The sequence below is a fragment of the Archocentrus centrarchus genome, chromosome 4, assembly GCF_007364275.1.
Source record: "Archocentrus centrarchus isolate MPI-CPG fArcCen1 chromosome 4, fArcCen1, whole genome shotgun sequence".
Classification (NCBI taxonomy): Eukaryota; Metazoa; Chordata; class Actinopteri; order Cichliformes; family Cichlidae; genus Archocentrus; species Archocentrus centrarchus.
In genome coordinates this window covers 23,087,205-23,102,738 of record NC_044349.1, presented here as the reverse complement: position 1 = coordinate 23,102,738, position 15,534 = coordinate 23,087,205, and the positions used below count along the sequence as shown (strand labels likewise).

General features: G+C 39.8%; 2 protein-coding genes across 2 annotated transcripts; both read left to right on the top strand.

Annotated features, from left to right (window-relative positions):
* The first annotated feature begins 264 nt into the window (after positions 1-264).
* mknk1 (MAPK interacting serine/threonine kinase 1) lies at positions 265-7,774 on the top strand. The gene is made up of 14 exons (XM_030727955.1): positions 265-411; positions 1,057-1,119; positions 1,569-1,665; positions 1,813-1,911; positions 1,998-2,095; positions 2,230-2,309; positions 2,398-2,471; positions 2,583-2,687; positions 2,777-2,832; positions 2,930-3,025; positions 3,143-3,337; positions 4,591-4,755; positions 4,864-4,907; positions 5,323-7,774. The coding sequence occupies exons 2-14, from the start codon at positions 1,066-1,068 to the stop codon at positions 5,540-5,542; spliced, it is 1,383 nt and encodes a 460-aa protein (XP_030583815.1). The 5' UTR covers positions 265-411; positions 1,057-1,065; the 3' UTR covers positions 5,543-7,774.
* Positions 7,775-8,841: 1,067 nt separating this feature from the next.
* Positions 8,842-9,441, top strand: LOC115778876 (transmembrane protein 275-like). Its single transcript, XM_030727236.1, has one exon. The coding sequence runs from the start codon at positions 8,842-8,844 to the stop codon at positions 9,439-9,441; it is 600 nt and encodes a 199-aa protein (XP_030583096.1).
* Positions 9,442-15,534: the final 6,093 nt, after the last annotated feature.

The following is a 15,534-nucleotide window of genomic DNA, read 5'->3' as shown; positions in this document are numbered from 1 at the left end:
AATTCTTCTTATCAGTAGACCGTGTCTGTTTTCATGTTCGCAGTTAGGATGGAAAAAAATACAATAACAACATAAATAGCATATTTACTGCTAGTTCTAACCTGCCAAAGCTGTAACATGAACGTGTACATAAATAAAGGCAATCGTCACACGCAAAAAAAATCCCCACTACGTGGAGTAAGGCGTGGTGACGAGCCGAGCCTAGTGACGTAGAATCGGTACGATCGCTCTACCAATGGTAGAGGAAAGAATTCGGAAGAGGGCGGAGCAAACGGCTGCTTTCGTGTTTTCCCGCCCAGTACGTCACTGGCTGCCTGGACTGATTGATACCAGCAAGCAATGGAAGCTTACATCAGCTGTTAGAGGTTGTGACTGGAGGGGTTTGGCTGGTGTGGAGTCCCCGTTAGAAGGGTTTGTTGTATTTATATTTTCATTTTAACGCTGCTTAACCAGTCTCAAAATACAGCTAGCCACTGAACATGTAAATCGGTTGGATAAGCTATCTAAGGGTTGTTGCTTGCTAGCTGGGGCTAACAACAGCTACACAGTAAGCAGCCACCGCTAGCTCTGGCTTTTGAAATCCTCTGCTGATTTTTTTGTACATTATTACCTCATGGTAACGTTAGGATTTTTCAATGGCGTTGCTAATGATAAGTGAGTATTTAAGTGGATGTTGTTGACTGTCGTTTTGGCTGTCAGTACACACTTGTTAACTTTTGTATCACTACAAACAGCTGGTATAACTCCAGTAGCTAACAGCTAATTACCAAGATTTTATGCTTTCTCTAACCGAAACATAACATTGGTATGAACTAATCAGCTTAACAAACTGTACTGTATTTGAATATCCTACGGTCATTTAGACACACAATAACCGCAAGTCCAGAGCGAAACAAAATGTAATAGCAAAGAGTGAAAGAAAGAGGAAACTGGAACAAATTAGCTAACGCTCGGTAGTACGTTCTCCATGGCTCTAGCTTTTTGACTTAGCATTGCATTGTACTTAGTTGTTACATATAGTTACGTGACTAACTGAGTATATTTGTATCGTGGCAGTTGGCAGATATGGTGAGGCACAGAGTGATGACGGAGTTGCCACCCTTCCAGCCCTCCCTCCAGGTAGCTTTGATCCGCTCTGAGATTACTGGTGATTTCAGAAGCTGTGATTTCCCGAAACATGTTGGATAAGATAAAAGGACCAGAAAGGAGTGCACAGTAGTTTTATCAAACCACTGTGCCCTGTTGTTTAAATGTTTCTGGCAATGTCCAGATAAGAGCTGTCATGGGGTTTCCTGTATTATCATCATGATCACTGTTTTGGCAGGTTGCCATAGTTGGTAATAATAATCAAGGTAGTGATAACACATCCATATAATTATAATCAACAGTTTTACAGCAGCAAGCCTATAATATGGCTATAACCTTTTTTTTCTATAAAGTAGATTAGTGTTTGATTTATTTTAGTATTTACAATTTTCATTTGTTTTTTTTCTCTACTTTACCGCCACCTGCTGTTTTTGCACTTTCCCCTATCTCTCTCCCCCATGTGACCTCCGTCTCTGTTACAGGGTAACTCTGTGGGCCAAGTAGGGCAAAACTGTGGGGGCATTCAGGAGAACAGAAATACCTCGGAGGAAAGACAGAACCTTTCCCATGACTCAGCAGGTGCAGCAACTGTCCTTTTTGTAGCATTTCTATAACTGTGCAAACCTTTGATGCTTACAAAGCCATAGTGCTATACAAAAATTGTTTTAAATTGTTTAAAAAACTGTTTTAATTTGCTTGTATATGGATTCTTCTCTGCCACTACAGCGAATGAAAAAACCCAGCCAGTGAACATCCCAGATGCAGGTAAACGAAGGAAGAAGAAAAGAACTAGAGCAACAGATAGCTCCACTGGCACTTTTGATGGTAAGTAGGCTGAAATTGAGACACACATGCAGTATGTGAAAAAGCAGGAAAATTGAGCAACACTTTATGCTTCACATTGTTTTCAGATCTTTACAAATTGACTGATGAGGTGCTCGGCCAGGGGGCATATGCTAAAGTTCAAGGATGCATCAGCCTGCAGAATGGACAGGAGTATGCTGTGAAGGTGAGTACGGACAATTTATCCAAATTTAAATTTAATTTGAATAAGTTACGTTGATCTTTAACATTTAAAACCGTACTAAAATTTTAAAACGTTAATGCAAATGTCCAATTAATCGCAATTTCTCACTTTCATAGATCATAGAAAAGAGCGCAGGACACAGCCGCAGCAGAGTCTTTCGAGAAGTGGAGACTCTTTATCAGTGTCAAGGAAATAAGTACGCTGATTTTTATCTGAGCATTTTTAAACTCAAAATCCATGCAGAACAAAACAAATTCTAATCACCTCAAAACTTCATTGTTCAGGAACATATTGGAATTAACTGAGTTCTTTGAGGACAGCTCCTGCTTTTATTTGGTATTTGAAAAGCTGCGTGGTGGTAAGTGTGAATAACTAACACAACGATTACACAATCTGCACTGAGCTTTTTCAGATGGCTCATTATGAATACACAGCAATCCCTGTAAGTGATCCTCTTCTCTTCCTGCAGGCTCTATTCTCACACATATCCAAAACCGAAAGCACTTTGATGAACTGGAGGCCAGTAAGGTAGTGAAAGACATTGCCCAAGCTCTCGACTTCCTACACACAAAAGGTAGCTCAAAATCCAAACAGGTATTCCAAAGAAAATAGTTGTGTGTTGTTTTCCTTTTTGCATGTAATGTGACTGTGTTTTTTCCGCAGGCATTGCCCATAGAGACCTTAAGCTGGAGAACATACTCTGTGAATACACTGATCAGGTAAGTGGCCTTTAATGCGCTGAGAAAGACTTTAGTTATCCCTTAAGGTTTTGAATTTAACAACGTAATAATGCATTTACTCTATCTTTCTACTTAGGTATCGCCAGTAAAAATCTGTGACTTTGATTTAGGAAGTGGAGTAAAGCTCAGCAGTGCCTGTACACCCATAACAACCCCAGAGCTGACCACACCAGTAAATGTCTAATTCTACATTAATAGCCAAATATAGACACATAATATTGCCCAGTTAATTAATCTAATGGATGAAACTGACTTTTCTCTTCTTTGTTTTTAATCTTTGCCCTCTCAGTGTGGCTCAGCAGAGTACATGGCTCCAGAAGTGGTTGAGGTGTTTACTGATGAGGCCTCCTTCTATGACAAGCGGTGTGACCTGTGGAGCCTTGGGGTCATCCTCTACATTTTACTGAGTGGCAGCCCACCCTTCACAGGACACTGTGGCTCTGACTGTGGCTGGGATCGAGGAGAAAGATGCAGAACGTGCCAGGTATGTCCCACCAATCAGCATTGTTGTTTAGTGTCAATCCCGTGTGTAACTGTTTGCAGCACAGAGATGCAGTATGTGCCCTCATTTATCATTCTGAAACAAAGACACAAGTTAAAACTACAAAAAAACCCACCTTCTAGTAATATTGTAGTTGCTGTCTCCTTTAGCTGGAATTACTGCTTGGTCGCTTTAATACTTAAGACTGACCTCTTAGATAGTTTTTGCCAGGGCAGTAGAGGTGTAACGGTTCAAAATTCATCGGTTTGGTTCTTTTGCATATATGAAATAGTTATTTCTGAATCAAATGATGGTTTATGTGACTAAAATAAACAAATTACTTAGAAATTCTTTATTTCTTGCAGACAATAACAAAAAATAACTTTCAGTGAACATAAAAGCCACATTTGACTAGAAAAAAATCAAAATTGAGTTAAACCCCCCCCCCCCCCCCAAAAAAAAAAAAAACCTGACATATCACATATCACCTGACAGGTCTGTTATTGTTTCACTGCTCAAACTCAATACAACATAACATTCCTCAGAAAATAAAGCTGATAAAATAATCATCTTCTAATGAGATTCATGAGAATAAAAATAATCAGTATCTACATATTACCATATTATCACCTCATGCTCATTTATTCCTTCCTCTGATAAACAATTTGATTACATTCTCTCTCGTATGAGTTTATTTGCCCAGTGTCTGACTTGTCCACAACATTAGAGGCACCTTGATGAAAGTGTCAGCAGCACAGGCTAGTAGCACCCAGATTGGTTTGCAGATATTTTGCTGCAGGGCCCTGGTTCGAGTCTGCCTCAGACCATTTCCTGCATGCCGCTCTTTCCCTGCTTTCCCCTCTACTCTCTATACTGTCCTGTCAAATAAAGGCTAAAATACCAAAAAATAAACCTTTAAATTGCAGATGCATTGGGAAAAAAAACTGCATTCCAGAGTCAGGTAAGAGTCAGGGAAAAATACAGCTAGTGAAGGCTACTGTTAGGAAAAAAAAAACACTTTTTGTGCAGTTTTGGAGTTTTTTGTTAAGCTCCTTTTTAAGGAAACCTCAGATTTGATTAATTTCTCAACCTTACTATATATGTATTTTAGTTTGGTCATTTGTAATCAGAGTGTGTCAGCATGTACTTACCATTTTAGATGGTTCTTATTAACTAACACACTAACTTTGGTCCTTATGTTTGTGTGGAAAGACGCTGTCAGCCGAGCAGTTCACGTGATGTTATTTGATCTTCAGAGTCACCTGTTTGAGAGCATCCAGCAAGGCAAATATGAATTTCCAGACAAGGATTGGGCTCACATCACAAACGGGGCCAAGGACCTCATATCAAAGCTGTTGGTTCGGGACTCCACTCTGCGCCTCAGTGCTGCTCAGGTCCTCAAGCACCCTTGGGTGCAGGGGGTGGGTATAATTAAATTTGAGCACTACTTTTGTGATGTAAGACAGCTGTAATCATTGTTTTTTTTAAGCTGTGAGTAAATTTCTTTCTTTTATTTTTTTTGTTTACAGAATGCTCCAGAGAGAGGTCTTCCAACTCCCCGTGTTCTGCAAAGGTTTGTCTTTAATTTGCCTTTATTTCTGTGGATCAGGTAGAGTCAGACCTTTATTATTGGTGCTTTCTTCACAGGAAACTAGAGCTTCTGTATGCGGCTTTGTTTATCAGCAGCTGTTTTAATATTCAGTACATTTTAAGGGTCCCTCTTCTTCAAGTAGGGATTTCTGGAGGTTTGATGCTTTAGTTTGCTGTTTGGTTGACATTGTTGTTGTTTTACAGTATTGCTGTAGGATCTAGGACACACACTGCACAGGGCATTCTTCCAGTATTCTGATCACATCTTTGATCGATCAAGAGCATCATCATCATTATCATCATCACACTGTTTGTCAGTGACTGTGAAAGTGAGAAGTGGCTGGAGTGAGAAAGTGTACCACTTGACTTAACTTCTTCTGCCTTCTTTCTTGTTGTAGGAATAGCAGCACCAAAGACCTGACCCAGTTTGCAGCAGAAGCCATCGCCTTTAACCGGCAGCTATCCCAGCACGAAGAGCAGCGGGAGGACGTCGGTGCCATTGTTTGCTCCATGAGGCTTTCTCCTCCTTCCAATTCCAGACTGGCCCGCAGACGGGCACAGTCCAATGCTCTCCGGCACGGAGAGTTTGCACCCGCTTCAGAAGACTTTACAGCCTGATGGTCCAGCACAACTTCCTCGTCGTATTATCCGACTAATTTTAGTCACCTTGTGCGCGGATTTTTAGTTTTACAAGGAGCCTTGTTGGATCAGTCACAGAGTGTGGGAAGGATTTCTGTTGTTGAAACGCTTCTGTGACCAGTATTCTTATCAGTGAGAGTTTGAACGTCAAGTGCACAGTTAAACCTCAGCTACCAACTACTAATAGAAAACAGTAAACCTCCCAAGATTTGACCAGGAGTCACTTTGAGCTGCCTGAGATTTAAACACAGGACTATTTTGTTTCAGAACAACTTTTGCTTTAAGAAATTTACGTATTGTCTTCACAGGTTGAGTTGATCCGTCTCACCCAAAACACCAGAAATCGCTCTTAATGCCAGCAGTTTTTGTTAAAATACATATCATTACCAAAACAGCATTTTGACCTGCTGCTGGTTTAATGCAATATCATCATATATTGGTAGATTTTATTTTTCTTACTTTACAGCTTTTATTTGAAAGCTTTTTAGTGACAAAAAAAAAAGGGATTTTCTTTGCTTTTTTAAAGCATGTTATCTTTCTTTTTTTCCCCCTTTTGATTTATATGTGTGAATGTATGTGGTTTAACTGATAAAATGATAACACTTGGAGGAGACTGGGTGAAAGGAGGCTTTTCCCTTCTCTTACCCGTTGACTCGTTTGTCGAGCTGTGTCTTCATGTCTGCCTGAGAGTGTAACTGGAGCTTGCAGATATTTCAGGTGTGAGAGTGGATCTTAAAGTTCTTTTTTTTCCTTCACGTCAACATGAGCTACCTGTAGCACTGATGTACTTTAAAATAAATATCTTATTTAGTTCCCCCTGATTGGGAGATTATTTCATTTTAAAGCTTCACCAATAATATGAATTTAACACTTAAAGTAGTATTTATCTTTTTAGTGGTTTTGCTATAACTCCTCATCAGAGGTCACGTTTTGTACTGTGATCCTAAGAGGAATTGCTTAGTTTTGTATTGTCTTGGTGATTTGGTATCTTATAGTTTTATTGAGTCTGAATGACTTGAAATGTGAGAATTGCGTTTATTTTTATTTTTTAATGTTATTGAGACTTAAAGCTGGACTGTGGGACTTTCATATACAAAAGAGTGTCTGTTGCATCCAAAACCTCTAAACGAATTCACACAATTCTCATTAACCTTGTGAGCAGCAGGTAAAGTCTGTATTTTGCAGTGTGCCCATTTTTAATCTAATGTGCGCTGACATTCCTGTGCTGGCACACTGGTTTAGATCAACCAGCAATTTTTGGTTTGCCAGGGCTGAACAGCGAAGCAGCTAAAGCAGTATGGTCAACCCTCTGTCCTAAATAAATAAAACTAGAACGTGACAGAAAAGTTTTTGGTGCTTCTGATAAAAAGGGAATGTAACTAAGAGGAAAGGAAGGGGGAAAGAGAATGACAGCGAGTAGAAACGGGTACCACTGGTGAGGCTTTTCCTTGTTGTAGATTTGCATAAGCACTTTTTGACAGTATCTGTATAATCACTCTGCCTGTCTGAAGTCCCACATGGCTGGTTTAAAGGGATTAGAGAATAGTTGATGTTACAATAGGGATTTATTTTTTAAATATATTTTTATATTGTTCGTGTTTGTACTTTTGGTTCTTTGTCTGTGCCAGTGGAAACCGTTATGGACAAACCAAGACTTCTGTCTTAGAGTTTTTTTAGTTCAGATTCAGAAAGTTTCTGATATTTACTGCCTGATTTTTATCCTTTTTATAATGAACTAAAATTTTTAATTTAATTTTTTTTTTTTTTTTTTTGTAATTTTGTTTTGTAATTGTGGCTCAGTCTGTGTTTGAATGGGATCTCCAAAGGCTCCTGTTTTCCAAACCCTGTAAAGTTTATGTGCCGGTGCTAAACAACTCGTCCCCTTATTTCACACTGTTGCCATGGACAACCAATCCCTATAGCAACTGAAGGCCTTCATAGGTTGGCAGGAATCGATGGAGATTTGCACAGAGTGAATACGCACACATTAGGAAACAACTGCTTGCTATGTAAAAGCCCCCACACTTCTAGTATGAATCATAAAAAAGCCCCCTCACCCCCACCCTGTCTAGTTGAAATGGCCTCGAGTGAGATGCAGTAATTGGTATGCAATTATAGAGTCCCTCTGAAATTTGTCAAAGCTCTTATGGGGTCCTATGCATGAAGCTCTCATGTGCTGAGCATATTTTCAATGCCATGTTGTGTTCTCAATAAAAAAAAAAAAAAAAAAAGCTCTTCAAGGTCTTGTCCAATCTGTTGCAGCGTGTCACTATTACCATGCTTACTTCAAGCTCTTATTCATGAGACATGAGTGAATGGGTGTTTTTCCTCCACTGGGGCATATGTGCTTTAATTTAGGAAGATTTGTTTCAGTCAGGAATGTAACAAACCATTTGTGTTGGACTGAACAGATACACATAGTACAGTAGTACAGGAGATGGTGAATAACCTGACCACACTGGTAAGAAAGACATGCAGTGTCCTTGTTAACACTTATTTGAATATGGGGGGGTATAGTCAGGTTTACTCCCAGGTACTACAAACGCTTTGTCATACTTGGATGAATAAACACCAGTGAGATGGAGGGTTTCGCTGACGGTGTGTTGCCACTTTTTATCTGAGCACCCTGAATTCGACGTTAAGCGCTTCTGATGGCGCGTATTGGGCGGTTTGTTTGAGCGAGCTCCACAGCGCAGCCACTGGCCAATATTCAGCAGCGCATCCGCTGCAGATCACTGCGCTGCTCACCTGCAGCAGGGACAGATCACATCCGCGGCTCCTGTGCAACATGATAGATGGGCAAAGCGCCGAAACAGCCAGAATTATGGGCCGGATTTAAGGTAAGCGACTCAGAAGAGTGCAGAACACTTTAGCTGCATGGATATTTTCAGGTTTGGGTTTGAAGCGTGACCGGCGGTGGTAGAACTGTGACTCGGACTTTAGATGCACTCATATGTTTTTATATTTGCATGCTATCGCTTGGGATTTTTTAATGTTGCCTCACGCTAATCGTATCCGCGCTTTCATAATGTTTAGGTGTAAAATATTTTAATTGAGTTAATTAGAAGGAAATGTTTACAGTTCTGTAACATCTGAGGAATTGCTTTTAAAGAAAAATGTTGCCAGAGTTAAATATCAGAGGAATGAAAAGGTTTTTAAAAACTGCACTGCCTCTAAAATGTGTCATGTTACTTTTCAGCCGCATCTGTTTCTAAAAAGCTAAAATCTGTTATCAGCCACTTATGTGATCAACAGCTTCTCTGAGCGCTCCTTGAGACATGGTGCTACCTGAAAAAAACTCCAGACCTTCTGCTCCCAAGAAGATCCCTGAGCAGCGTGTCCTACGGCACCAGAGCCTGCCCTCTCCAGCCCTGTGCTGCGCATGTGGCCTGTGCATCATGCTGGCTGGCATCAACATCACCCTGGTGGGAGCTTTTGCCTTTGGCACCTTCATCCCTACTAGCAACCCTCCCATCATCATTGGGCCTCTCCTTTTGCTCATAGCGCTGGCTTTCTTTACAGCCTGCTGTGTCATCAGCCGGAGACCTCAAGACCACATTTCCCATAAGGCCAAAGGTGGTGAGAAATGGGCCCTGATGAGGATGGGGGCAGTTGCTTTTGAGATGGAGACCAGCGAGCACACACTTCAGGACACGACGGCTGTCCAGCTCAGCCCCACCAACTCCCCTACCTCCTCTCACAAATCCAGCTCCATCCACGGGGAAGCCACTGCCCTGCCTTCCTGTCAGGATGAAGCCACCGAGCTGGACACACCCCTGATATGTGGCACTGGTGTTAGTGGAAATAAACCCACCCTGAGCGCCGACTGCAAGGAGAGCACTTCCACACAGATGCTGCCTGATCAGAACACTACATAGCCTGGAATTTCTTCTGTTTACACTACTGGATAAATATGTCTGGTGTGACCACCAGGATTGATTGGCATTTTTAGTTATAAACTGAAGCATAGTTTTTATTTATAACAAATTTGGGAAATTCAAATAATAAATAGGTTAAACAACTAGAATGGTAGAGTGGTAATATGGAGCAGAAGATAAAAAGCCTGCAGACTCAGCCTGCTTAGCTTAAATGTATTGTGCAAACTCTCTGGTAGCTATGCAGTGTGTTTCAGGAAGTTGTACTTTTACTGCCCTGTTCCAGGATGTACATTATCTTGCCAGGAAATGAAACAAGGAAGGAGATGACACTGTTATCCAAGTGCCTGTTTCTTGTTGTGTAGCACCTCCAGTTAAGGAAGAGCATTCTGTATTTATGTCCCATGGATTGACTGTGTGATTAGTGCTTTCCACCTTTCCACCTTGTACTTTGGGAAGGAGGAAGCTTCTCTGAGTTAGATGCATGGTGAATTCAGTCACAGTTTTTCCCATACACTTGCTGCTTTGAATGATGGTGTAACCTTGAGCTGTGTTAAAACAGACATTCAGCTGTGTTTCATGAATTTCTGTGCTCGTGTTGTGGTGCATGATTGCTACAGGTGCTGTACATTTTATAAATAAAGGCGACTTTTTATTTGAACATAAGTATATGGTGTATATATTTACAAGCAAATCCCTAATATAATCTAATTTTGTGAGCCTCTTTGTGAAGCGTACACATAAACAGAGCCATGGAAAATGCAATAACATACAGGCTGCCAGGCTACATGAGAAAGGTGCATAGGCTGTGAAGATAAGTCATTTGTTATCTGAGTAACCCCAGCAGGGACTGTACAAACGGCTCTTTCCAAACACGTTGCTCATCACTTGGCATCTGACCCAACAGCTGCCAGCAAATGCAAAAGCCTTGTTTACTCATCATTTTACATCAGCTGTCCTCAAATACAGCAAGACACACAACGTGATCCGCTCACACTGCTGAACCACTGGAAAAGATAACGCAGCGGCCGACGCCCACTGTTATTGCAGTCTTTTTTGATTGGATGCAGGCAGGCTGCGTGGGTGTCTGTAGTTATTCAGTGACTTGTTTCTGTAAAGAGGGTGACATGTCTTGACAACCTCAGCTCAACTAGTAATGAGGTCATGCTGCTCTGAAGGGATTAATTTAGTGCAGGGCTGGTTTAAGGTTAATGTACCTGAGCAATTTTTATTCAAAAATATTCCAGCCATCCATCCATTTCCTTAACTGTTTATCTAATTCAGGTTCACAGGAGGCTTGAGCCTAACCCATCTGTCATAGGGTGGGAGGCGGACAAACCCTGGGCAGGTCGCCAGTCCATCATAGGGCATATCTGAACTCGTTTTATCAATATGCGTGGGGAACATCTTCCCTTTAGGCGTTGCCATAACAGATCATCAGGCTCCATCTCACCCTATTCCCAGCAACTGCTTCTCAAACCATCTCAACCTGGTCTCTCTAACTTTTTCCTTCAAATCGATCAATCTTGAGCTGTCCCTCTGATTTACTTATTTCTTTTTTTTTTTTTTTAAAGCCTGTCATATCTGGCTGTTTTCGCAATCGGAACAATGATCCGAATGCAATGATGTACCAAACATATTTGCTTTTACAAGAACAGCTCTATAAGTTTTCTATAGGCTATTCTTGTTGTATGTTTGTATTTTTATTTTTTATTTAGTTATTTATGCCAGGCCTGACAGGCAATAAGGAAAGGGATCGAGAAGAGGGGGGAAAAAAGCAAACAAAAAAAACAAAACAAACAAAAAAAAATGGGGGGGGGGGACAAAGGGGAGAAAGGAAAGAAAAATACTCAAAGATATACGTACATACATTTACTTATTTCTAATTTTGTCCATCCTGGCTGGTCCCAATGAAAATCTTATCATCTTATCATCTTTAACTCTGCCATCATGGAAACCTAGTTACCTTTTTTTTTGGTAATAAGACATTTAATATTGGAGATCACTGACAGAGGAAAAACAAAGGACAGGGCTAAAAATCTTTTAAATTCATTCTAACAGATATCAGGCGTTTAAATAAGTAGCAATTAATTCGATTCAATTTTATTTATATAGCGCCAAATCACAACAAACAGTCGCCTCAAGGCCCTTTGTATTGTGGGTAAAGACCCTACAATAATACAGAGAAAACCCAACAGTCAAAACGACCCCCTATGAGCAGCACTTGGCGACAGTGGAAAGGAAAAACTCCCTTTTAACAGGAAGAAACCTCCAGCAGAACCAGGCTCAGGGAGGGGCAGTCATCTGCCGCGACCGGTTGGGCTGAGGGGAGAGAAAGACATGCTGTGGAAGAGAGCCAGAGATTAATAACAATTAATGATTAAATGCAGAGTGGAGTATAAACAAAGTAAATAAGGTGAATGAAAAGAAACAGTGCATTATGTGAACCCCCCAGCAGACTAGGCCTATAGCAGCATAACTAAGGGATGGTTCAGGGTCACCTGATCCAGCCCTAACTATAAGCTTCATCAAAAAGGAAAGTTTTAAGCCTAATCTTAAAAATAGAGAGGGTGTCTGTCTCCCGAATCCAAGCTGGAAGCTGGTTCCACAGAAGAGGCGCCTGAAAGCTGAAGGCTCTGCCTCCCATTCTACTCTTAAGTATCCTAGGAACCACAAGTAAGCCAGCGGTCTGAGAGCGAAGTGCTCTGTTGGGGTGATATGGTACTATAAGGTCTTTGAGATAAGATGGTGCCTGATTATTCAAGACCTTGTATGTGAGGAGAAGAATTTTAAATTCTATTCTAGATTTAACAGGGAGCCAATGAAGAGAAGCCAATATGGGAGAAATATGCTCTCTCTTTCTAGTCCCTGTCAGGACTCTAGCTGCAGCATTTTGGATCAGCTGAAGGCTTTTCAGGGAGCTTTTAGGACAGCCTAATAATAATGAATTACAGTAGTCCAGCCTAGAAGTAATAAATACATGGATTAGCTTTTCAGCATCACTCTGAGAAAGGATGTTTCTAATTTTAGAAATATTGTGCAAATGCAAAAAAGCGGTCCTACATATTTGTTTAATATGTGCATTGAAGGACATATCCTGGTCAAAAATGACTCCAAGATTTCTCACAGTGTTACTGAAGGCCAAAGTAATGCCATCCAGAGTAAGTATCTGGTTAGACACCATGTTTCTAAGATTTGTGGGGCCGAGAACAAGAATTTCAGTTTTATCTGAATTTAGAAGCAGGAAATTAGAGGTCATTCAGGCCTTAATATCTTTAAGACATTCCTGCAGTTTAACTAATTGATGTGTGTCATCTGGCTTCATGGATAGGTAAAGCTGAGTATCATCTGCATAACAATGAAAATTGATGCAATGCTTTCTTCTAATAATGCCTAAGGGAAGCATGTATAATGTAAATAAAATTGGTCCTAGCACAGAACCCTGTGGAACTCCATAATTAACCTTAGTGTGTGAAGAAGACTCCCCATTTACATTTTTAAGACAGAAGTATCAATAATTGGAAAGACTTCTTTGAACAGTCTAGTAGGAATGGGATCTAATAAACATGTTGCTGGTTTGGAGGAAGTAACTATTGAAGTTAACTCTGAAAGATCAACTGGAGCAAAAGAGTCTAAACAAATACCAGCAGTGCTGAAAGCAGCCGAACATGAAGAATAATCTTTGAGATGGTTATGAATAATTTTTTCTCTAATGTCTAAAATTTTATTTGTAAAGAAATCCATGAAGTCACTACTAGTTAACGTGAAAGGAATACTCGGCTCTACAGAGCTCTGACTCTTTGTTAGCCTGGCTACAGTGCTGAAAAGAAACCTGGGGTTGTTCTTATTTTCTTCAATTAATGATGAGTAGTAAGATGTCCTAGCTTTACGGAGGGCTTTTTTATAGAGCAACAAACTCTTTTTCCAGGCTAAATGAGCATCTTCTAATTTAGTGAGACGCCATTCCCTCTCCAGCTTTCGGGTTAACTGCTTTAAGCTGTGCGTTTGTGAATTATACCACGGAGTCAGGCACTTCTGATTTGAAGCTTTCCTTTTCAGAGGAGCCACAGTATCCAAAGTTATACGCAGTGAGGATGTAAAACTATTGACGAGATAATCGACCTCACTGGGAGCAGAGTTTAGGTAGCTGCTCTGCACTGTGTTGGCACATGGCACTGAAGAGCATAACAATGAAGGAATTAGATCCTTAAACTTAGTTACAGCACTTTCAGAAAGACTTCTATTGTAATAAAACTTATTCCCCACTGCTGTGTAATACATTGAAGTAAATGTTACAAAGAAATGATCAGACAGGAGGGGGCTTTCAGGGAATACTGTTAAGTCTTCAGTTTCTATGCCATATGTTAGGACAAGATCCAGAGTATGATTAAAGTGGTGGGTGGGCTCCTTTACATTTTGAGAGAAGCCAATTGAATCTAATAATAGATTAAATGCAGTGTTGAGGCTGTCATTCTCAGCATCTACATGGATGTTAAAATCACCCACTATAATAAATTTATCTGAACTGAGCACTAAATCAGATAAAAAGTCTGAGAAATCAGACAGAAACTCTGAGTAAGGACCAGGTGGACGATAGATAATAACAAATAAAACAGGTTTTTGACATGTACTGTGACTCGGGGGTGTTGATTCATTTATACTAACATATTCATCCTGCTGTAACCAGGTTTCTGTAAGGCAGAATAAATCAATACGTTGATCAATTATTAAATCATTTACTAATAGGGACTTGGAAGAGAGAGACCTAATGTTTAATAATCCACATTTAATTGTTTTATTCTTTGGTGCAGTTGATGAAGCTGTATTATTTATTGTTTTTGAATTTTTATGCTTAAATAGCTTTTTGCTGATTTTAGCTTTGTTTTTTGGTGGTCTGGGAGCAGGCACCGACTCTATGGGGATGGGGTTTGGGGGGGATTTAATTAATAGCAACTCTCCGGCTCCTCTATTAATACAGTTTTTCTCGCATCAGGAACATCATTCTCACCACTGTTAATGTGATTCTCAAAACAGTTAAGGGATTTCTCATAATGCATAACTCTGCATAACTCATCTCTGCAAAAGACACAAAGAGAATCAAAACCTTTTTTCATATGTGTCAAACCATGCAAAGCCAGTCAATCGCTTCAACTCTGTGATCAGTGAATAAAAACCTTCCACCGCCGTTTTAAGACTTAGACAATGCAATGTTTGTTTGTTTGTTTGTTTTGTTTTTTTAAACTTTTATCAAAACTTTCCTGACTTTGGAAAGAATACTCCAGAAAGTTCGGGCCTAATCTAAAGTAAAAAGTGTTAAAACACAAAAATGAAAATGTGAAGGATTTATTTGAAGCTTCACAAAGTTGCTGAAATGGAGAAAAGTAAAATAATACTTAGAATATGCATCAGTAAACAAAGAAAATATATACAATCTGAGAACATAGCACCAACTACTGTATGGTCCAGGAAAGTCACACTACATACATTCACCTGCCACTTTATTAAGTATACCTGTTATTTATTAAGTATACCTGTTCAACTGCTCATTAAGGCCAATATGTAATCAGCCAATCACATGTCAACAATTCCAAAGCATTTAGGTGGTGGACATGACCAAGACACACACACACACACACACACACACACACACACACACACATATATATATATATATATATATATATATATATATATATATATATATATATATATATATATATATATATATATAGATATATAGATCTAATTTGCAAAGCAATCTTCATGTAAGTTCAACCCACTCATTAAAGGAACGATTTGTGAACATACAAGAGTTAATGAAAAGTGAAATATTCAGAAACGAAGCTGCTCTTTTATGCAAAGAGCTCTCATCATAAAGAGGAGCGTGTTCAGTGAGTTTACAATGAATTGATCGTGAATGTTCGATATTTGATTCAAAATCAGCTTATAAGAGTTCAGCTCAGTTGGGAGATATATCTAATCTCATGACTCCACCCGGTGGATGGAAAGCAGCGTGGCACACAAGCTACGTCACTGATTCATATGTAAATCATAAAGAATCACCCCACGGATTTTTACTCATTTATGTACATAATG

Coding starts and splice junctions, on each gene's coding strand:
- LOC115778876 (XM_030727236.1), top strand. CDS start 8,842: ATGGTGCTACCTGAAAAAAACTCCAGACCTTCTGCTCCCAAGAAGATC.
- mknk1 (XM_030727955.1), top strand. CDS start 1,066: ATGGTGAGGCACAGAGTGATGACGGAGTTGCCACCCTTCCAGCCCTCC. Junction 2,096..2,229: donor GACAGGAGTATGCTGTGAAG/GTGAGTACGGAC, acceptor TCACTTTCATAG/ATCATAGAAAAGAGCGCAGG. Junction 4,756..4,863: donor AGCACCCTTGGGTGCAGGGG/GTGGGTATAATT, acceptor TTTTGTTTACAG/AATGCTCCAGAGAGAGGTCT.